A 24,201-nucleotide genomic window follows, 5' to 3' on the forward strand; every position below is an offset into this window, starting at 1 on the left:
ACTTTCTTTATATTTACAATTACTAGTTTATTTGTTTAATGTATTTCAAATGTATCAACATTTTATGTTTCCAATATATGAAGTTTAGCTAATGGAAGTTGCATAAGCTGAGCTTCAAACCCAGATTGCTATGGAGGCTGGCTAATGGAACAGACCCGCTGTCACTTGCTATGATGCAACCACGGGTGTCCAAACCTTTGCACAAGTCTATGTATTTTTGCACTAACATTTGCAGCAGTTTAGCAGTTGCTTTAATTAAAAGTTACTCACAGTTGTTACCGTATAGAGTTCAAACTATTAAGGCTTAAGGGCCTTAAGAACATTCTTTGACCATTATTGACCATATTTGACCATGTTTGACCAGGCATATTCAGCAAACCCACAATGACTTTTTTTTTTTTACAAATAAGTTTGTGTTCTGTTAATTAAGGCATAGGAAAAACCTGAAATATTTAGATGCCATATAATACATGTCCCCTACAGGTATATCTACTTAATATTTAGTTATGTGATCTTTCCGAATAAAACAAACAAACAAACAAAAAATTGTTCAATAAACATTACACACAAACCAAATTCACAAAAAATTTTGAACATTTTGTAAAATGCTGTAAAATGAAGAATCTTTCATTTGTTTATTCTCTTGAACCTTTATTTAACAAAAAAATACAAGAAAGTGCCTTTTTATCTGACAAACTTGATGTCTGCAAAACTGAAACATTTCTGAAACATTCCAAAATAAGCAGGTGAATTGGTAACAGATAAGGATATTAAGATTGGCTATGAAAGAAGGATCCACCAAAGGTTTAGTCTCATCACTTTTTGCCTTTGTGAGAGAATTGTCAGTCAGTATAAAAAGAACATTTCTCAATGCAAGATTGATGATATTTCACACCTTTCACCGTTTATCATACATAATATTGTGAAAAGATGTGTAAGGCATGGCTAGAAACCACTGTTGACAGCTTGACCTTTGGTCATTGCATGAGAAACCATTGTGCTACTGTGATAGTCACATGGGCTCAGCAATACTTTGGAAGACCACTGTCACTTAAATTACCCACAGAGAAAGTTATACAATTTCATGCAGAAATAATGCCGAATTCTGCCACCGGTCCTCTGGGCACCATCTATCTGGCATGATTGGCAGTGCCTGCAGCAGACATGTTTCCGCTAGGGTAGGATGACCGGACTATGTGGGTGGGGTCTTCAAATGCTGTGTAAGGACCCTGATTAGCAGATAGAGAGGCGTCTATGCAGAATGCATGAGTAAAAAAAGGATTCCACTAAGGGCTGCGTGCAGGTCAGAGGAGTCGTGAGCAGCAGTATACCCACCTCGACTGCAATCAGGGATCCCCCAGCAGCGGAAGACAAACTGACTACGCTAAATTGGGAGAAAATGGAAGAAAATGCATAAATAATAATAGAAAAAAAGAAATAATGGTGAATTCTCCGGGCCTAAACTCATCACAGATGGACGGAAAGACAGAGGAAATGTGCCATGGTCAGATAAGACCACGTTTAAGCCAGTTGCCAGCGTTCACTCAAAATTAAAGACCCCTTCTGCTTTATTGCATTGCTTTGCTTTGCTGCCATGTGTTAACACCAGCACACATTCAAATGTTAAATAAATATGGTAGCAGCATTTTTTCCTGGAGAACTTTTTCGATCTGAGCTTGTCAGTAGTTTAATACTGCCTGAAGCAGCATCTTTTAATCTTTACCAGTTTGCTATGTCATCGTAATCACTGTCATCAGAGGACTCGCATGGTGGCACATTTTCATATGCTTCCTCAGAAGATGTGCTGCTGTCATCTAAAGAAATCGAAATTATGTGTGTTAGTTTGTTACTGTTTGTAGTAACATTACATTGGTTAACATACTGTATTTGTACAATTGACCACCACATCCATCTATGCTAGTTGAACATCTGTTTGTTCATCAAATAACAATAAAGTGCAGCTTTTATTGAGCAAAATGCATTTGGGATGGTAGTGTTGATCTTGATTCCTCCAAACCTGGATGCTGAAGTTTTGGTCATTACTGTTTTACTACTGTAAATGTATGCTTTGCATCACTCAGACCAATACTATTGCACATGGTGATCTTAGGCGGGCGGCGTGGTGGCTCAGTGCAAGAAAGTTCTAGGTTTGATTTCTAGTTGGAACGGTCCAGGTGCTTTTTGTGTGGAATTTGCATGTTCTCCCCGTGTCTGTGTGGGTTTCCTTTGGGAGCTTCAGTTTCCTCCCACAGTTCAAAGACATGTAAGTTAGTTGAACTGAAGATAAACAATTGTCTGTGACTGTGTTTGACATTAAACTTGAACTGATGATTTATGTTTAACCTGTAACTAACTGTCCTGTCATGAATGTAAAAAAAAAAAAGGTAATACATGATATTTAAATCCTAATGAATAAATAAATGGTATTCATGGGCTTGTTTATGGATGCTCTGTCATGGAAACCCAATCCACTAAGCTACTGACAAACAGTGCTTATGTTGATGTTGCGTGGCATCTCATACTAAGAACTTATGTGTCCTGATGATTAGTGCCTGAGCTGTTGTTGCTCTTTTGACTTTTTCCCTTTAGGCCAATAACTTACCCGGGCAGCTCTAGCCTTGCAGTATATTGGCAACCTGACTTGGTTGTCAGTGTCAAGGGTGGCATATTAGGACACACTGCTAGTCGTTAAAATCTTCAAAAATGTTTTGGATTTTTGACACTTAAATAAAGCCATATATTTAAGCATAAATAATTATGCAACATAAGTACCTTGATCTTGAGAGTACGACTGGGGAGGACTGATGTTTTCTGCTGTCTGATGGGAGGGGTTGCTCACTGGGGGCCGCTCAAGAAGTAATTGGGTTTCATCCACTTTTAGAAACAAACAACATGACATGTCTACAGTTATAGGATGACATTCACATAACTTTGAAGCTTTGAAGTTACGGTTTCAAGGGTCTGTAAAAACAGCAGCCCAATAATCATTCCAATCCAGTCCAGTGGTCAATAAAGTGGGTGTAATGAACAAGCTTTGGCTGTGACATGGCACTTGAACATGCACCCAGCTGTTTACATAATGTAAAAAATATGTTGTCATTGCTCCATTAGAGACAGTGGTAGCCTAGTGGGTAGAGTGTTGGGCTATCAACTGAAAGGTTGAGAGTTTGAATCCCAGCTCTGCCACTGTTGGGTCCTTGAGCAAAGCCTTTAACCCTCTCTGCTTCAGGGGTGCTGTACAATGGCTGACCCCAACTTCCAAACAATTTGGGATACGTGAAGGAAGAATTTAGTTGTACTGTACACCTGTATATGTATATAGACAAATAAAGGTATTATATTCTATTGTAGGCATTTTTGGTGGTGGGCATGGGTCAGCATGGGTCTGTTATAGTCAACATCTTTTCTGGAATCGGACCAGACAGGGTAGCCTTTGCTCATCATGTGTATCAATAAGACTTGGGCACCCATGACCCTGTTGCTGTGGCAATTTCTCTAAGACTGCAAGGGAAGCTCAGCTTCCCCTAAAATGTAAAAAATTAAATGGTCAAATATGTACAGTTGTGTTAACATTTCATTGACTACAAATGCGTTAGAACACGTTCATCTCGAAGCCGAGTTAGTTCAGAATCAGCTACTTATCACAAATCGACTGACTCGATTTTGTTAACTTCTCATACATTCGCGTAGCGTCAACGCATTTGCCCGTAGAAGCTGAGCGTCTATTCACTTCAACGGGACTGCATGAAACGTTTTTTTTTATTGCTTCGCAACTCGCCGGTCATTGATAAATGCCACGATTTTGTCCCACCCCCCGGACGCTGAGCGTCTCTGGGGGTGAATGGAGCTGTGGGCGGGTCTGGACGCAGAGCTTCTGCAAGATGCTTAGAAGATCAGTCGAAAGGCTGAATCCCGTTTTGATTGACAGCTATTTTGAAATCTACCCCATCACCTAATCACTGGGAGCTTCAGTCCCATCGCGGATTTTGTAAAGTCGAAAGACAAACTGCAACCCATTTCTTCGATAGGATCACAGGCCATTTTCTTGAAAAGGAATGAAGGGCAGAATTTATGTATAAATAAATTGACAAATTTTATGATGTAAGCCGACAATGAGCTTCCCCTTTTTGAAAGACCAGCAGCCACCACTGGCTGGTTGTCCTTTCTTAGACTATTTTTGGTAGGTAATAACCACTGGATGCCAGGAAAACCACATAAGACCTTCCATTTTTGGTGATGCTCTGTCTCAGTCATATAGCCAGCACAATTGGCATAACACACCGAATTGTCAATGGTTCTAGAATTACAGTAGTAGTACCACTTAAATCAACTGACCTGGATTCAAGAGTTCTTCCTCTTCTACTTGTGTGTTTTCATAACATTCACCAGAAAATGTGCTTTCTGAATCAGAGACAGCATCTACAGTATATACCACATGTAAAAGTGTGTTTTAACCCTCTAACATCACTATAGAATGATAGTCAAGTACATATACAGGGTGTCCCAAAATTAACTGACATTTTAAATTTGCTGCCATTTTTTCGCGGCAAAACCTGAGTTAGAGATTTTTAAATTCCTGTCATTAGTAAACGTTGAGGTTAAATCATGAAAAGGTACACAATCGAACAACACATAGAAATTGTAAAAATTCACATAAAAAATGGTGACTTCTTTCTTTGGGGTTATCTTAAGGATAAAGTGTACACCAACAAACCACAATCCATTGAGGACCTCAAAGAAGAAATTTGACACAACATTGCTGAAATTTCTCAGCAAGTATGTCAGTGTGTCATGGAAAATTTCGTCAAAAGAGTGAACATGTGCTGCCACGGTCAAGGGGGTCATTTGTCAGATGTTTTGTTTTATACATAACCTCCATGTCTTAACTTTTAAATAAAGCAAAAACATTATTAATGTTTAAATTAAAAATGTGTTTTATTAAAAAATGTCAGTTCATTTTGGGACACCCTGTATATACTAATTTTGTTAATGCCCAACAATGAAAATTAACTCACCACTTCTTTCAGGTGGCTGATCAGCATTGTGCAAGTGTAACATCTGCATTTCCAATGCATGATTAGGATAAAACTGGTTAATAGCTGTAAAAGAAAAAAAGGCATGGATTATGACAATCTATACTGCATAACACACTTACATGTACACATAACCACTTAAATTAACTGACCTGGATTCAAGAGTTCTTCCTCTTCTGCTTGTGTGTTTTCATAACATTCACCAGAAGATGTGCTTTCTGAATCAGATTCAGCATCTATATACCACAGGTAAAAGTGTGTTTTAACCATCTAACATCACAACAGAACCAGTGTCAATTACAAATACCATATAGATGCATCTAGAAGTCTACAGACTACAAACTGTATCAGAAACTGTTACAAAAATGACCCTTACATTTTATGTTAGTTTTCACTGATTATAAAATCAAGGATGGTGAATGTTGATTTCTAGTTGGATTGGACATTAAGTGGACAATGCTAATGAAAAGGTTTCAGCTGGAACCAACACTTTTGCTAAGATATTGCTAGTCTGTTCCAACTTTGTTACTGCTAAGCTTCGAAAGGACCACCCCAACCCAAATACGTTTTAAACAATAGTAATCAGTAGTGGTCTCTTTCTATTGATATATGGGCTAGTGACAGATAGGCTACAATGAGTAATTACATACTGAGATACACAGTGCACCTATACTTTGGAAATACCTCAGCCAAAAATGTATATACAAAGTTGGTGACCATTCAGTGTAGCACATTGAAAAATATGTGGATACCTGACCATGAGCTTTTTTAACATCCTGTCCATTACCATGGGCAATAACATGTAGTGCCCTCTTTCCTTTGTGGCTATAACAGCCTCTTCTTTTCTGAAAAGACATTTTACAAGTTTTTGGAGTTTGTCTGTGGCCCATTTAGTCAACTGAGCTTTTGTGAGGTCAGGCGCTGATGTTGGATGAAAAGACTTGGTTTGCAGTTGATGTTCCAGTTAATCCCAAAGGTGTTTAACAGGGTTTTGGTCAAAACACTAAAGTTTCCTCACACCAAACTGTTTTTGCACAGTCATGCTGGTACAGAAAAAAAAGCCTTGCCACAAAGTTACAAGCATATAATTTATTTGATATTTTTATATGCCTGATAGTAAATGGTGTGGCTAAAACAATCAAACTCACTAATTGAAAGGGGTGTCTGCATAGCTTTTGCAATGTAATGCATAAGGTCACTTACAATGTGGCTTATTTTTCACAGCATTATCTTCTCCAGATGCTTTTTCTTGCTCTTGATTGCACTCAGCAACCACAGGATCATCATCTAAGGCTGCAAATTTAACACATTTTCATCAGTTCATCAGTTTCATTAATTTTAGTGTCAATCTGACAATAAATGGTCTACAGAGCATTACCAGTGCAAACATAGACTGTCAACTGTTTTGTTGTAATTCAGAAAATAATAGTTTTAATAATACACAAACTGTGTAGTAAACATAGTTGCTAAATATGTAATCTACTTGTTCCACTCTTTTTAATAACTATTATAAATAAGTAACAGCATACTGTGTATGTTGTTTGTTGCAGCAGGTGGTGAGTTGTAGTAATGTTCATAATCTGATTCACTTGAGGTTTCAGAAGTGTCATCTTGTGAAGTTTTCCTGGCTTCAAATCCTCCTGCTAAAGAGAGAATTCAGTTTTGTTCAGTGTGACATACTGTTACAGAGCTAAGGTATACCTGCTCCTAGACGATTTACCCATGCTTACAGAAGAAGATAGCTGAATTAACTAAATGAACTAACCAGTAATAGTTTCTGTCAATATAACATCTTACTGTGCAGGTTGTTTATAGTTGCATTTGTTGAAGTGACAGGGTTGTAGTAATGTTCACTTGATGAGTCTGAATTTGCTTCTTGTGAAATGATCCTGGTTATAGTTCCTCCTGCTGAACAGTGAAAATAGTAAGCAACATATCTATAGTTAAGAATTAACAATTTAATTGAACTATTTAATCATTTGTCAGCAAATACACTATATGGTCAGAAATAAGGAGTTCAAGTGTTTCAGCCACACTTATTACTAACAGGTGAATAAAAGCAATCATAAATTAAACCATACACTTCCAACTTTGGCAAATAATTGGAAAAGGCCTTATTTATTATTTTATTGCATGCGTGCATGCTCTTGTGCACAAAGAAGGGTTCATAAAGACATTGTTTAAAAATTATAATGTGAAGGAGCTCCACTGGGCTCCATAGAGCCCTGATCTCAACCCATCTAAACCCCAGAGAGTTTTAATGTAGCCAAACTAAGAGTCAGTTGTCTCATATTCATTTTTTTCTTATCGAGGTCACATTTCCATCCATTAGTGTAAACAGTGTTGCAAATGAAAAATGCTGCTGCATTTGCAACAGTCATAGATAAAGGCCACAAGGACCCCTGCTGGGACTGATAGACTTAAGGAATTATTATTGTATGTATCTAGGCCAGGTCTTTTTTTCTAAACAACACTAAAAAAATGATAAACAAAAAAGCTATTGTGCTGTTAACTGTTGTTATCAAAAAAAGACAAAAAGAAAACTATGCCCAAAAGAAATTAAAATATAGTTAAATAAAAATAAAGTTACTCAAGTACTATGCATATTTCCATAGGTATTAGCCACAGACCATATATAGTAATTTGTACAGGAACGTAATAAGTATTTTCTTGTATGGAGCACTGTGGTTGTGTGGGAGTCACAGTGCCTCTGATATAACACATATGCTGTAAACATTAAAGTTAAAAATAACTAGGCGAGTGCATATATGCAATGTACGGAGAGACGCACCCTGATCCGCACTCTTTCCCTGCCTCTGTGCAGGCGCCATTAATCAGCCAGCAGAGGTCTTAGTGCAGGAGTCTCTACCCGGCTTAATACCCCACTCCTATATGAACAACAGGCCAATCGTTGTTTATGTGGTCGTTCAGCCCAGCCGGATGGCAGAGCTGAGATTCAATACAATGTATTTGAAAACCCAGCTCTGGTGCGCAAGCGTGTGATTTTACTGCTGCGCCAACTGAGCGGCAACCTTTACTTTTTTACATTATAATCCACAGTCAAGCGAGCTTTACATCAGAATGGGTTTAAAGGCTGCCATGTTAGATGTCAACTGCATTCTCCAATGTGTTACATTTGTCTCATTTAATTGTTGCATGATGCACATTTAATCTTTAACCTCTTGGCATGCCTTTTTGTAGATTACTTGTAATTATCATTTTGGTTTTAAAAGTCTGCTATAGATAAGAGGAAGTTGTGAGTACTTGCCATTTCTTTTTCTGTAGTAGATGCTTTGGGCAGCAATTAAAAATAGTGCAAACACCAGAACAATAGAGAGAACAATACAGCCCAATACTGCTGATGAAAGCATACTGCTGCTCTCAACAGTCTTCTCCAAAGATTCTAAAAAAAACCAAACATAGATCTTACATCTAACATTTACACCACATGTATACCACAGTGTATCTAATCACAACAATGCAGTAAACTTTTCAGACACAATCCAGTTTTTTTCATTAAGTAAAGTGTGTGTCTGTGTATGCATCACCTGTTGTCCGGTTTGTTTGATTTGGCATGAGCGTAATTGATGGTATAACTGATATGTTACTGCTTTCTATACAAAAAGAAATGTCTACAATTAGGCTTATCTGATACAATGCATCTGTTCCATTATTTGCAATAAGCACATTTGTAGTAGCAAAGAAAATTCTGCGGTAATGAAACTGTCACTTGCATTAGAGGGCTGAAGTCACTGTTATCTAAAACCCTATTTTTTGACTGTATGGCATGGAAATTTGGTTTGATGGTAAACCTCACAGTTCAAGTTACTATGTTCACACAGCAGCACCTCATAAGGGGCACAGACTTTCCGAGTCACACAATCAAAACAGTTACACATCTTAAATACTTAAATAAAATGTCAGATGTCTTTACCTAAAAAAAAACAATACAACACAATACAATTGAACACAGTTGAATTAAAACTAGTATTAACATAGTTTTTTTTTCAAGCTTCATGACAACTACTTTTGTTCAGATAATTTACCTTAATTACCTTAGATTACAGATAATGACAATGTACAGGTTGACCAGCAATGAAGGCTGAATGTGTCTTAGGAATTCATTTGATTGACTGTAAATACTGCTAAGAAATATAGCAATTTCACATGTCATATATTATGCAAAACACATTTACCATGTTTAGTCTATTTAAAGTCTACTTTTAATTCCTTTTTATTGAAACATTTTTTTTTCAAATGATGTGAATATAAAACAGCAAATGCACAAAAAAAATTTTTGTTTAAGAAATGTGAACATCTGCATTAACTACCATTGTATTTTAGATAACATCATTAGTTGCCTTTAAATCACTTGGCAGATAAAAAAGGCAGAACATTTTAATATAGTGGCATAAACTAGGAAGATAAATAACTAGTCAATCCCCTTAGTGCATCCACTAGCCTGTTTTCCTAAGCCATCCGTACTCAGGTAAATCTGAAAAAGTTTATACACAGGTGTGCTTCCTCTGAGTTCAGGTTACCTTTAAGGTCAACCTCTATGTATTTACATTATAATCCACAGTCAAGCAAGCTTTACATCAGAATGGGTTTAAAGGCTGCCATGCAAGATATTTATTTAATTTTAATTTTATGTCACACTAAAGACAATAGTAGCTAAATGATTTTTGTCACTTAAATATGAATATGAAAATTATTTAGCTAATCCCTGACAAAAATGGCTCAACCAAGCACTAAACTGGGGGTTTTCTTTTCTTCTGTTGATATTTTAGTTTTTCACATAAAAGTTTTCCCCTTTGGAAAAACTGGGTGTCTGTTTTAGATACAGTTTTAAAATTAAGGGCTACAGATTGTGGCAAAAACAAGGGATTACAGTAATCCCTCGCTATATCGCGCTTCGACTTTTGCGGCTTCACTCTATCGCGGATTTTATTTGCAAGCATGTCTAAATATAAACCGCGGATTTCTGCTAGTGATGGGTCGGTCGCGAACGGTCCGGCTCTAAGAGCCGGTTCTTTAAAGTGAACGATGGGATTCGGCTCCGGGTTTTTTTTCTGTTAAAGCCGCACGTGATTGGTCAAGATGCGTAGTGGCATGCACAGACAGCGTGCACACGAACAGGAGGGAGAGAGAGAGAACTTGATAAAGTTCTGCAGACAAGGGGGGGTGTTCGAAAAGCTAGCTCTCTCTCTACATAGACGCATTTTACGTCATCCTGTGCGCGCTCCCGATAAGGAGGCTGTTCAAACATGGCTGACGGTGCGGACAAACTAATGGAGTTCTTTTCAAACGTAAATAAAATATTACTGATTTTTAACTTGTATAAACTTGTACCGAGTGTTTTTATTTGCAAGTTCGGGCTTGTCAGGAAATGTAACAGTTATCGTTACATGAAGGGAAATGTTATATTGACGTTAGCATGGTGTGCTACCTCAATCCATTGGTTTTAATGACAAGATGCTAAATGCTAAAGCCGATGGAATCGGGTTATAAAAATAACCATATAAACACATGGTTTTTACTTCGCGGATTTTCACCTTTCGCGGAGGGTTCTGGAACGCAACCCCCGCGATCGAGGAGGGATTACTGTATTACCTTTTCAAAGAACGGTAGCCATGGTGTTTTTGTTTAAGGAAAACCAAAATTGTACTGAGTAAGTATTCCCCCAAAAATAGTGTTGGTCAGCACTGTGTTAAGAGAAATATATATATATATATATATATTTATACAACAGGTAGTTCCGACCTTACAATCTGATTGGTTGAGAAGCGTTCTAGCCGTGCTGATATTCGTGATAACAGCACAGTCTTTTCACACCACAATGGTATTACTCCGCTGACGCGTTGCCATTAACGACAAGCTTCATGCACATAAACGTGCACGCAGGCGACACAGACTTTTTTTCCCGGTCGCATTTTAAATCCGTTATCTGATACACAATCATCTAGCGCACTGTGTAGGGAACATAACCAATTGTCTAATTCACTATCTAGTGCACTATGTAGGGAACATATATCCATGATCTGATACACTATCTAGTGCACTATGTAGGGAACATTAATGTGTTTGTAACGTGAACAGTTAGTTAAGCCCTAGTAGTTCTGTTTTCATCCATAGCTTTTGGTGTGTGCGAGAGGTTTTTTTATTTCTTTTTTTCCCTTCGGAGGTTCTTGCTTTCTTCTTGTTGTTGTTCTTACCTCCCTGAAATGAGTTTTTGCAACTTGGGATGTCTGCTTTGTAGTGTTAAACTTTATATTCGTTGTGGAACTACTTTTTGGCGGAAGGTATTGTCAATATTAAAGCATATTTAATATGAAATTCAGGGCTTCTTTGATTTATTTTCTTTCTTTATTTTGTAAAAACTGTTGTATAAAAGCAATAGAACACTCGAGCCGTGATGTTATTCGCGATAACACACTCCCTCTCGTGTTCTATTGCTTAAATATATATATATACTGTATATAATTAAACAACTACATAGAGGCTTACTACAGTATATCAGAATTGTTGTACTGATTGTAAGAAGGTCCTGGGTTTGATCCCCAGGCGGGGAGGTCTGGGTCCTTTCTGTGTGAAGTTTGCATGTTCTCCCCGTGTCTGCGTGGGTTTCCTCCCGAAGCTCCGGTTTCCTCCCATAGTCCCAAAAACATGCAGTCAGGTTAATTGGAGACACTGAATTGCCCTATAGGTGAATGGGTGTGTTTGTATGTGTGCCTGCCCTGTGATGGACTGGTGCTCCGTCCAAGGTGTTACTGTGTGCCTTGCGCCCATTGAAAAGCTGGGATAGGCTCCAGCACTCCCCCAAGCCGTAATTGGATAAGTGGTTAGGAAAGTGAGTGAGTGTACTGATTGTAAACCTGCACAGCACCTGAACACACAACTCCAGCATCCTCTTTATGGCCGCAGTAGTTGTTGTCTCTGTGGTTGTAAGTGCTGCACTCCCATAGGTTTTTTTCATTTCCAGTGCAGTTCAGTTTACTGATATAAACAGGACCAGTGCCTTGACCAAACCAACTGGCCTTGTGTGTTATATGTACAGCTGTGCCACAGTCTAGCTGGGCACATACCACATTTCCTCCATTTGAATCCCATTCATCATCACACACTGAACCCCAAAGCCCAGCGTTTAGCAATTCTACCCGTCCTTCACATTTGTCTTTTCCACCCTTCAAACGGACAGCCTGCCACTCTGAGGAAAAAAAAAACAAGCCGTTACTTAGTCACATCAAGTTAGAAAGACTGCTAGAACTAGGAAATTTTGTAAACCCTTTGGAATCACCTGCATTTATTTTTTTCCTAAATTGTGATTGGATCTTTACCCTGGTCATAATATGTATTTTTTATGTTGTTTCTATGCCTGAGAGTGGGCATTCTGTTAAACTCACACAAAGAGCACAATGTGCAATTCTGCCAAAGGTGAAAATAAAACCCAAGGGTAAAAGCAATGGCTACTATAAGAATAAATATGAGACACAAAATGTCAATTGATAGACACCACAAAGGCCCCCATTTTCCCTCAAATTAATGCCAATAGCTAGACACCACATGGCCCCACTCAAATAAAAAAAATAATGATAAAATGCCCCACAATAAGTCTGGAACAATGACTTATGAGTAAAGAAGATACCCAAGTGATTCTAAAGGACTCACAAGCTTCAAATCTGCCTCCAAATAAGCACATTTCTGTTTCTAACAATGAAAGACAGCACAGTCTACATGAATGGTAGTTGTTGGGTGACTTACCACAGAATATCTCCATCAATTTGAGGCAGTTATCAAGTGCAGCGGTAGAGCAGTTGTGCAGTGTGGAGTTGATGAAAACACAGTCTGTTAGACAGGTGTTAAAAGGTGCTGTATTGTTTTCCCTGAAGTCAAAAACTCCTCCACAACCCAGGCTGTTACAGATGTGGCCAATGTCATCCTTTTCCAGAATGCTCAAGGACTGTAGGCTTACAGGTACCCAGCTGCCATTGTAAAAAGCCCCAAGAGTGCCAGAGCAGACTTGAGACAGGCTGAGCATGTAGAATTCACCTTTGGTGCATAGAAAATAATTTTGGTTTGTCTTCTACAATAACTACTTTATTGAAATTAATAAACAGTAGAATTAATATGCTACACAGAAAAAGTATTTATATGGGTAAGAATAGTATATGCATTAAAAAGAACACTATGCTATTGTAATTGTCAGACAGCATTTCCTTGTCTAAAAACCATGGGCATTTATATACCCCCCTCCCTGAAGCTATAACAGCCTCCACTCTTTTGGGAATGCTTTCCACAAGATATTGGGGGTGTTTAGCTAGGTTGAGGTCAGGGCATTGTGCCGACCACTGGTGTTTCTTTACAATAAACACAAAACCCAATTTTCAGAAAAGATTGGACATCTTTGCAACAAAAACAAGAATGTGTGATTTATTAACTCTTTTCTCTATGAACAGGAGAAATAACACAGGTGTACAATAGGCAAAAAATTTGGTTATATTGGGATTTTAAAAAGATGTCAAGTTGGTGACTTTTTCCAGAAATTCCATGGTTATTTCAGCAAGACAATGCCAGGACTCATTCTACACATGCTACAACAGCATGACTCTGTAAACACAGAGTGCATGTAAGTGACTAGCCTGCATACAACCCAGATCTGCCTTCTATTAAAAATATATGGTGGAGAACAGTGGCAGCTGCTGGTCTTTCAAAGAGGGGAAGCTCATTGTCGGCTTTCATCATAAAATTTGTCAATTTATTTATACATAAATTCTGCCCTCCATTCCTTTTCAAGAAAATGGCCTGAAATGGGTTGCACTTTGTCTTTTGACTTCACTCGCAAAATCCGCAATGGGACTGAAGCTCCCAGTGATTAAGTGACGTAGATCTCAAAATCAAAATGGGATTCAGCCTTTCGACTGATCCTCTAAGCATCTTGCAGAAGCTCAGTGTCCAGACCCGCCCACAGCTCCATTCACCCCCAGAGACGCTCAGCGTCCGGGGGCGGGACAAAATCGTGGCATCTATCCAATGACCGGCGAGTTTCGAAGCAATGAAAAAAAAACGTTTCATGCAGTCCCATTGAAGTGAACAGACGCTCAGCTTCTGCGGGCAAATGCGTTGATGCTGCGGGAATGTATGAGAAGTTAACAAAATCGAGTCGATTTGTGATAAGTAGCTGATTCTGAACGAACTCGTCTTCGAGATGAACGTATTCTAACGCATTTGTAGTCAATGAAATGTTAACACAACTGTACATATTTGACCATTTAATTTTTGACATTTTAGGGGAAGCTGAGCTTTCCTTGCAGTCTTAGAGAAATCGCCACTGGTGGAGAATCAGACAAAGGCGACCTTTAAGTGTTGAGCATCTAAATTCTGGTATCAAGCAAGAATAGGCAAAAAAACTGCAACAATTAATATCCTCAGTTCAGAATTTTTTAATTTTTGAAATTAATTTTTAATGTGTTCCAGACATTGCATTTGTATATATTTACAAAATAGTAATAGAAAAGGTGCTTTTAAAACGGCATTGTAATAAAGTAGAGGAAAGGCAGGAGAAGGATAGAAAATACTTCTCAGAGGCTTTAACTATCCTTCTGAGTACTGTTCAGAGTATTATAAGAAAGTGGAAAGTGTAACACAAAAATCTTGTATACTCTTTGGCCACCCAAAGAGGATGGGTCCCTGTTGATACTGGTTCCTCTCATGGTTTCTTCCTTGTAATATTTAGGGAGTTTAGGGAGCCACTGTTGGCCTCTGCTCACTCATTGGGAGTTTTGGTTATAGAATTTGTAAAGTTGCTTTGAGTCAATGTCTTTTGTGAAAAGTGCTATACAAATACGTTTTTTTACATGACTATTCCTTAAAGTCAAAAGTTCCTTTAAAAAAATAAATGACCAAATTAAGAGTTTACTTAATTTATTGTAAACCATTTAAGCTAACTGAATGTATCTTAATTAATTTTAGCTAATCCTGTAAAGTATAACTTTCTCTTAAATTTAACAGAATGAAGGATGAAAACCACAGTTAAGATTTCTTCACAGTAATGAAAAAGACGTTAAATTATAGAAAGTGTTTGGTTGATGTAATTGTTGACAAAAGTGGTACAGTTCCTTCTGTGTGATATTATTATTTTAGTGTAAAAAACATTTTTTTACACTAGTGTAGCTATGACATTCACAAAAGGCTGCAGACAGTGCTTTTCTTCCACTGTTTTCCATGGCATGCTTTAATGCTTTTTATGTAGTGCAATCTCTTCTGCTTTGCTTTTCCGGAAAAAGTGTTTTAGCCACAATGCAAACTGCAAGAACATTTCTTGCCAAATTTTCTCACGATCACATTGGTAGTCCACATGCCTGTGTGTCACTTGAAAACTAGACTAAATAAAAACCTGCAGGTTAACTTATAGCATATTTTCTATGTGTTTTATTCAGTAAATAGATGGCTGTCTGAGGAAATTAGCAACAAGTACATAGCACTGTTTGCTCACTGTTCTAAACTTGTAACATTGATTGGCACAAGTTAATGATTTGAGATAATAAGGCTGAAAGTTCAAGACTTGGGAAGCACTAAACTCTTTTTATTTTAAGCTAAAGTAATATTGTTTTAACTAGGGATGCATCAATACCATTTTTTCCCAACCGAGTACAAGTACAAGTACATGTATTTTTGTACTTGCCGATACCGATACCAATACCTATTTGATCAGATATCTGACATGCTAGAAAACTCGATCCGGTCGCCGAGAGCTCGGCGAGCCGGTCGGATCGAGTTGTTGGACAGTTCACACTTAGCAATCGAGAGCCGAGTTTTGAACGCCGAGCGAACGGCGAGTTGCTCCCGAGCCGGCAAATCTAGCGCCGACCAGTCGCCAAGCGAAAATCAGGGCAAAAATCGTGTAGTGTGAACTAGGCATAACGCAGCAATGTGCACTAGGCACACGGTATCGGATGTTTAGTATCGGAGACTCGTTTGCGAGTACGAGTACAAGTTAATGAGCGCGGTATCGGGTAAATACCCGATACCAGTATCGGTACTCATGCATCTCTAGTTTTAACCAACAATTATATTGTATTGCTATCCATCAAATTAATTATTCTATACATACTTTTATTGAGTACCCTTACATTAAAGTGCTCTATAAAACACAGCTACTTAGAACCTGAACCATCTGCTAGTTTTACTCTTGTTCATGCACTGTATTATATTCATAAAAAGCAGACAATAGGCTTTGTTGACTGATATAATAGCGTTGTGTATGCTGTGTTGCAAAAATAAACTGCAGCACAGCCACTTCCCGTGAGTCACTTCCTGTGGAAATGTCAAAGTGTGGCAAGGAGGACACGGGGGAAACCTTTTTTCTTTCCTTTTACAAGATTTTTAACATAAAATGAACAAGGATTTTTGCCTGGATTAAGAGAACAGTTCAGTTAGAGTAAATGGGAACATGATTATTTTCTTGCAATAATTAGAACAAACAGAGAAAATCAATTTTATGAGATGGGATGCCATGAAGTAAAAGTCTTGTATGATGATGATGATGATGATGATGATGATGATGTTGACAACTGGATTATATAGCAAAGTGACTTTTTTCACTACTGTTACATTGCTTGTCCCCAGACCCAGGAACCTGATTAGTGTGTTGTTTTTAAAAGGGATTTTTGCAAGTTGACTACTTACGCTCTTTCTCTTCATGCTCATCAGTACTGTTAGGGTATGTCACATTTTCCTTAGAAGAAATGGCTGCACCATTAAGTCCTAAAGACGAAAGAAAAAATAAAATGTCAACCAACAGTTTAAAAACAAGCTCAAATTACTGTCATAATCTCACTCATTTTACCTACTGTGTGTTAAGTCTCCAGTTTTGCAAGGTAGTCTTAGCGGTAAACCCACAACAATATAAAGCTAACTTAATAGTGTCGCTAGGTTCCAGCAGCTTCTAATTTATGACAGACCTCTTGATAATGTTTGGATTATGCCTCTTTTAAAACAAGGGTTTTCTTTTCAACCTTGGCAACCTTGGCCACAATTGTTGGCACCCTTGGTAAAGGTGATAGAAAAGGTTATAAGAAATTCAGCTTGTGGTAAATAAATGTACTTTAACTCATGTTTCTAACTAAAGCGTTTTAGTCTCACCTATCCCAATGGTGTCAATAATAATTATTAATAACACTGCACACCAAACTGCTCAGGTGGCGCAGCGGTAAAAACACACGCTGTTCACCAGAGCTGAGATCTCGAATACATCGTATCGAATCTCGGCTCTGCCTGCCGGCTGAGGATGAGCGGCCACATGAACAACGATTGGCCTGTTGTTTAGATAGGGGCAGGATTAAGCTGGATGGGGACTCTCTCTCAGACTAGTGCGATTAAGACTTCTGCTGGCTGGTTGGTGGCGCCTGCACGGAGATGGGAAAGGAGTGCGGTAGAGGGTGTGGCTCTCCATACACAGCGCTGTACTGCACTGCACTCGTCAAGTGTAGGTGATAAGATGTTCGATTGCTGTGCACGTGTCGGAGGGGGCATGAAGCAGCCTCGTCCTCCTCAATCAGGAGCAGGGACCAGCATTAGTCAGAGGAAGACTGACGGGCAGAAATTGGATGCGCTAAAGTGGGAAAAAAAAGGAAAAAAAACCAAAACACTGCACACCAATGGAAGTGCTGTAAATCGAGTTAACAGGGTGCAATTCTAAATCATTTTACCATGACAAACATGGTTATGACCCTGGAATTTGGAAATGACTGCTTTTATTTTAAGGATACTACATGTAAGATTGCATTAAGTCTATCTATGCAATAAGAACTTAAAAGGTAGATATATAAAGTGGAATATCAAAAAATGAGCAGTTTATTTCTGCCACTTCCTGTGCAACACGTCATGTTATGTATTAATTTAAATGCATAATAAATACTACAGAACTGATATGGGTTAACTATCTAGAATACAGCAAGTATGTCTGGCATTTCAGTGGTGACCTTAAGATAGTCCCTCTGTAGAAGGGTTTGCAGCAAGGATATACAAAGTACTGCTGTTTTCTATGTGAACGGGAGAGCCAATCACATACTTTGCAAGAGAGGAATATTCAACACCCAACAAACTTTTACTGCCCCTAGACATTAAAATATTCCTATAAAGAACTTTGTTAAACTCATGGATTTGATTTGCATTCACATACGATACCTGTCTGAGAAATTCTTTCAAATAAGTAAAGAAAAATTAATTTTTGTGGGCATGCAGATCCATCAACAAGTTTAACAGCCAGCCTTTGGGTGATGAGAAAATTGATTGGGATGCATTTTTTTCAGGGCAAAAAACTACTAGGAAGTGGTTGAAGACATGCTGTCACTGTGTTACAAACTTGGATTGAATATTCCATTTTCCTTATTCCTACTTTTCCCCAAAAAACTTCAGCAGGTAACAGTAATGAACGCTGTGAACATTTCCATCAGGACATTTAACAACTAAGTAAAGATACCAGGGAACTGGTCCACTTCTGTGTTGGCTGATTACTGGTGGACGCTAGTCAGAGATGATCCAGAGCAGTTTCACAAACAACAGGCAAAGCAAATATGCGAATAGACACTTAGACGTCTTTTGTTACATTTGTTGTCTTATGAACATAATTCTAAAAAATAAAATGCTAATTTCTTAGACACTGTAGTTAATTTGACATTTTAAATTTGTGCTCAATACCTCCAAATTAGAAGGCCACGTCACTAATTTAAATGATGTTGTAAAGCCTTTTACACTTTAGTTACTGTATGAATATGTTTAATGCAGTAAAGTAAAGTTGCAGACATTATTAAAATTACAAGACTGCCATTACACACCTTAAAGGTACAGTATGTAAAGGTCTAATTTAAACTGAAACATGTTTTAGTGTATCAGGTGAGTTTGTGTCAGTGTATTACAGAAGTAAAATATACTGATTAAAACAGCTATTTATTAATTTTTAAGCATAAAAAAACCCCCAAAAATCCCTGTAGACACATCTTCCAAACATTTTAGGTGGTGCAAATGTATGTCTATATATACAAATGAATTTAACTTAGTTATTTTAAATAAGATAGTAGTTCAGTAAGATTTCTTAAATACTGATTACAAAATCAGTTTAAAACTATTAATTATTTACCCTAAAACATAAAGCATTAATTATTATTAATTATTAATTAATTAATTATAACATTTTGTAACATTTGATCATTTTCTGCAGGTAACTTGCTAAAGAAAACTGAAAGTTAAATTAGGTGAGCAGTGCAAATGAATCTGGTAACAAACAATACATAAATAAAAACATATGTTTTTATTTGTTGTAGATACATATAAATGTGTATGGAACAGTGAAATTCTTTTTCCGCGTATCTCAACTTGTTTGGAAGCTGGGGTCAGAGTGTTAAGGGTCTTGCTCAAGGTCCCAGCAGTAGCTGCATAGCAGAGCCTGGATTCAAACCGATAATCTTCCGATTGACAGCCCAAAGCTCTACTCACTAGGCTACCACATTGAAAACATGTATAAAGTACATATTCATATAGGTTGGGGCTTTAACTTTAACTTTAACTGTATAATGTTTGAGTATATGTATATTTTACCTGTGACTGAAAATTCTGTTTATACAATTTGAAACACTATAGAACAAATTTAAAAAATAATGAATATTATTAAAAATAAATAATAAAATAAAATGTTTTTGCACCATATAAATATTGTTGGTATTCTCATGGGCGTGTGTTAGTTTTAGTTTTCTTTCTTTATATCATTAGTATTTTTATTCAACAATTATAAAAAAGGAATAATTGCAGCCTTTTTTGACTTATGGACGTGAAGTTATTTTTGAAATACGTACATTTAATAAGAAGATTTAGGAAAGTACATTATTGCAACACAAACAATTAAACAAACCTGCTTTTTTTGGAAAATATAGAAATGTAGAGCGGCAGTCACTTTTACTAATTAAACGTAAAACATTAAATAAATGAATTTTAAATTACTGCACTGTAAATCAAGGTTTCATGTACTTTATATCTAGTGCATTTAAACAAGCACAGAGAAGTCACAAGCTTTAGTTATTCATAATCACTAACATGGAAATGGGAGGCCATGTCACAAAGTTCAGTGACAATACATATACTTTTACACATTTGGGGTTAATAAGTTCACTAGTTTAACCATATTATTTAATATATTTATTTATTTAAACAAAAAGAAATCTTGTCCTGAAAGGGTATACATCTTAGTTTGACTTAAATCTCAATCACAATTTAAAACATTACTATATCAAACGATGTTACAGCAGTAGAAATAGACTAATCAAACATTTTAGTCAAACTCTAATACAAAGTGAAACAGATTTTTGTTGTGTTGGATAAATCATAAATTAGCACATTATAACACAAGTTTATCATATTAGGCTCAAGTTAAATATAACAGTGTAATAAATTAATACTTGGATGAGAAAATACTTTTCAATGAAGGACAAAAGTTACCAACAGTAACTGGACCTATGTAAAAAAAAAAAGAATTGACAATGACTTGATTAACCAAATAAACAAATTGAGTTTAATTAGAACAGTCCAACTCAGGCTTAATGCTACCAGTTACCATATAGAACCCTTTGAACAAAGTGAATTAGGTTCTATAAGCAGAAAATCATGCCGTGATTTATAGAAATTCTGGAAAAGATAAAAAAAAAAGGAAAAATATTTTAAAGCTTCAGTCCAGTAATGGTTATAAAATAATTTCTAATGTTCTACGACTGAAAACCACAGCGAAAGCCATTAAAATTAGATCGTAAATCGTCCCAGAAGTGGCCGAGCATCCAAAATATCTTTAAAAGTCTGGGTAAAACTTATACACAAGAGGAACATAAAGGCTGATCTCAAATTTGTGGAAAAACACTTTAATGACTCACAGATCTTTTTGGGAAAACATTCTGTGGAATGATTCATTGAAAATGGAACTTGTTGAAAGACATGGGTCCAGTTAGCTGTTGCATATGCAAGTTACCACAGCATTCTGCATTAACAACACAATATTAACAGTCAACATGCTGGTGGTAGTGTGACTGTAAGGTATTGGTTTGCTGTTTTAGGGCCTAGGTGACTTGCCATGTTTGATAAAATAGTCAGTTTTGCTCTCTACCAGAAAATCCTGATAGATAATATCCGGTCATCAGTCTGTGATCTAATGCTTAAACACAGTTGTATGGTACTACACGACAATGATAAAAAGCACTAGAGCAAGTCCTTCTCCAACAGGCTCAAAGAGAAACTACATCTCTAAGTTGGAGTGCCCTAGTCATAGTCCTGACATTTCAAGGTTATCCTTGAAAGCCCTGATTGTAGCTGAATTGATTTCTACAATATAGAGTGGTACAAAATTCCTTCACAATGATGTGACTGATCTCCAGTTATCAGAAACCTTTTGCTGCAGTTGTTGCTTCTAAAGGTGGCACAAGCAGCTGTTACATAAATGGGGCAATTACTTTTTTTTACTTTGAGCCATTTCACCTTGAAGAGATTATGTTGCTTTTATCAGTAAACTGCCCTGTATAAAATTTTGTTTCAAGTTCTAAAATAAATTAGAAAAAAGTGAGACATATATGCAAAAATAGAAGAAATCAGAAAGGAACACACACTTTTTAGCGGCACTGTAATTCAAGAGCACCCTTGAATTTTAATTTAAAAAAATATATGAACCTATTTTACTGCCTTTTTAAATGGAGCATTTGTTTTTTTACACATTCTAAAAAAATTTCTTTCAAATATGAAAAAACATGCTTCCTTCTAGAAATTAAATTTCAAGAAATAGTATAAAGACTGAGAGTCACTGTGGGATAAAGTAGTTATTCAAGATGAACAAATGAATATTAGTAAAGTCTTAAAATTACTTTATTTTTTATTTTAATATAGTTATACTTGGTTCCTGATACCTGCCTTTAGCTTATGTACAACATTACAATATCATATGGGGAACTAAAAGTATTTTATAATTTCAAAACATGCATAGAGAATTAAAGTTTCAACAATTTTTTTCTGTTAAAAAGTATAGTTTAACCCTAATCTTAATAACTATTTAAAACCAAAACAGTCCAAACAGCAGAAAGAGACAAACCCACGTGTTATTTTTTATTTAGTCAAGGCCCGAATCAAGCTAAAATAATTGTATGCCTTAATGAAAAATAAAACATAAATTAACTAGTTTTAACTAGTTATAACAAGAAAGCAATGATAATTACATTTTATCTATCCAGATTTCACAGACATTATTCTGTGATTTAAAAAAAATATTTATTGGACATACAACTTTGAAGCTGAACTTGCTGAAATAGTTTCCCACTAAAAATATTATTTTATGTTCACAAATTCATAATGCAACACTGCAGTGATTCCATTAAGTGTTTAATATTCTATTTATAGGTGTACAAAGACGTGTTGTTTATGCATCAGTCACTGTGTCTTCCTTTTGAAGTGCATGAGCATTTTTCCACGCTGTTTTTATTTCATTCGACGATAAATGAAAAACTCGAATTACTGCTTCAGAGGAACAACTAAAATTATGCACCTTCATACATTCTTAGACAAACTTTAATTGCATTTATGTGGATAATAGTACAATGACCTGTACTTAACCAAACAAATCAAATGAGAAGTGGGTTACCTTGAAATAAGCACAAAGCATGCAGGGCAATCACCATCAGCAAAAGTTCCATTTCACAGTGCATAGGCAGAAATGCCCCAGTTCTTTTAAGGGACAGAAGCTTTGAAGAGTCTCAGTCACTCCCTACCTACACCATGTACTAGAGTGTTTTATCTCAAATAGTGTCATTTGCAATCTTGTGGCCCAGCACCACGAAATGTGTTTGCACACTTGCAGGTTGTGGTTTCCACTATGAGGATAAGATGAGCATTACCATACAAACACCATGCATGCTTGCATTTTGCCAGGGTCAAGAGTAAACTCAGCTGATGCAAAATAAAAAAGCAGACAACCCATTTATATAGTAACAGTATATTTTTTTTCGTCACATATACAGGTATCAGCTTGATTTAAAAGTTGGAGTCAGAGCACAGGGTTGAACATTATACAGATTCAGAAGAAGGTTTTAAGGGCTTCGTTTAGGAGGCTGACGATTGCAACTTGGCAGAACTGGGATTTAATCACTGGATGTTTGTTAACCATACCTGTGTTACCTTCTGGTTCTCCTTTTTAATACTGCTGTTATGTTTTAGTGTGCCAGAGTCTGCACAATACACAACTGTAATTCTGTTTATGGACTATGTGGTTTTAGCATTTAACCACCTTTGTATCAGTTCATAAACTTTCGATACATATACCCACTGTAGGTTTACACACATACTCTATTTGAAGGTTGTATAAAAATGTGTTATTAGGCATAAACAAAACTACACATTATGGTCAAAAGTATGTGGACACCTGACTATGTGCTTGTTGGACATACTATAAAACATGGGCATTAATATGGAGTTCCCCTTACAACTTTCAATCTTCTGAAAAAAAACATTTCACAAGATTTTCACAAGTCGATGGTCTTCATCAAGAAATTTGTACTCTTAAACTCAACTTTTACCTTAAACTTGACGTGTGCAGCACCGTGACCCAGATCAACCACAAGGCAGCATAAAATCATAACCTCTGCTTACCTGAGCATGTCTTCTTTAAATTGAGACCAAATCTATATCTATTTGTTGTTCCTTTTTTTTTTTTTTTCCAATTTTTTATCCCTATTCTAGTCATGTCCAATTACTCTGATTGTGTCCTCTATACTGATTCGACCCTTTTTGCTGCTTACTGAGGACGCCACTCAACTGACTTGCGCCCCCTCCGGCATGCAGTCAGTACAGCCTGCATTTTTCACCTGCACGAGCCGAGTTCATACACCGAGAGACACTGCGCACGGACGGTCACACCCCCCTCAATGTTATTCCTCAGCCCTGTGCAGGTGCCGTCAGTCAACCAGCAGGGGCCGGAGTCGCACTAGTTATGAGGACCTATGCTCCGACTCTACCCCTAACCCTGAACAACAGCCAAACGTTGTTCATACTGCCTCCCAACCCAGTCGAAAAGGCAGAGCTGAGTTTCGATACGATGCATCTAGAAACCCAACTCTGGTGAGCTAGCGTACTTTACCGCTGCCCCATCTGA

The 24,201-nt window shown here is 37.0% G+C and overlaps 1 protein-coding gene across 1 annotated transcript; it reads right to left on the reverse strand.

Moving 5' to 3' along the window:
* Positions 1-1,719: 1,719 nt before the first annotated feature.
* Positions 1,720-22,747, reverse strand: LOC134310673 (scavenger receptor cysteine-rich type 1 protein M130-like). The gene is made up of 9 exons (XM_062992301.1): positions 22,696-22,747; positions 12,795-13,082; positions 11,920-12,240; positions 8,302-8,436; positions 6,237-6,326; positions 5,186-5,269; positions 4,336-4,419; positions 2,355-2,358; positions 1,720-1,849 (listed from the first exon to the last, which is right to left on the reverse strand). The coding sequence occupies exons 1-9, from the start codon at positions 22,745-22,747 to the stop codon at positions 1,720-1,722; spliced, it is 1,188 nt and encodes a 395-aa protein (XP_062848371.1).
* Between the last annotated feature and the right edge of the window lie 1,454 nt (positions 22,748-24,201).

This window comes from Trichomycterus rosablanca, chromosome 3 (genome assembly GCF_030014385.1).
Source record: "Trichomycterus rosablanca isolate fTriRos1 chromosome 3, fTriRos1.hap1, whole genome shotgun sequence".
NCBI classification, from domain to species: domain Eukaryota; kingdom Metazoa; phylum Chordata; class Actinopteri; order Siluriformes; family Trichomycteridae; genus Trichomycterus; species Trichomycterus rosablanca.

Coding starts and splice junctions, on each gene's coding strand:
- LOC134310673 (XM_062992301.1), bottom strand. CDS start 22,747: ATGGAACTTTTGCTGATGGTGATTGCCCTGCATGCTTTGTGCTTATTT. Junction 8,437..11,919: donor TGCTGGAGTTGTGTGTTCAG/GTGCTGTGCAGG, acceptor GGTTTTTTTTAG/AATCTTTGGAGAAGACTGTT. Junction 4,420..5,185: donor GGAAGAACTCTTGAATCCAG/GTCAGTTAATTT, acceptor TATATACTGTAG/ATGCTGTCTCTGATTCAGAA.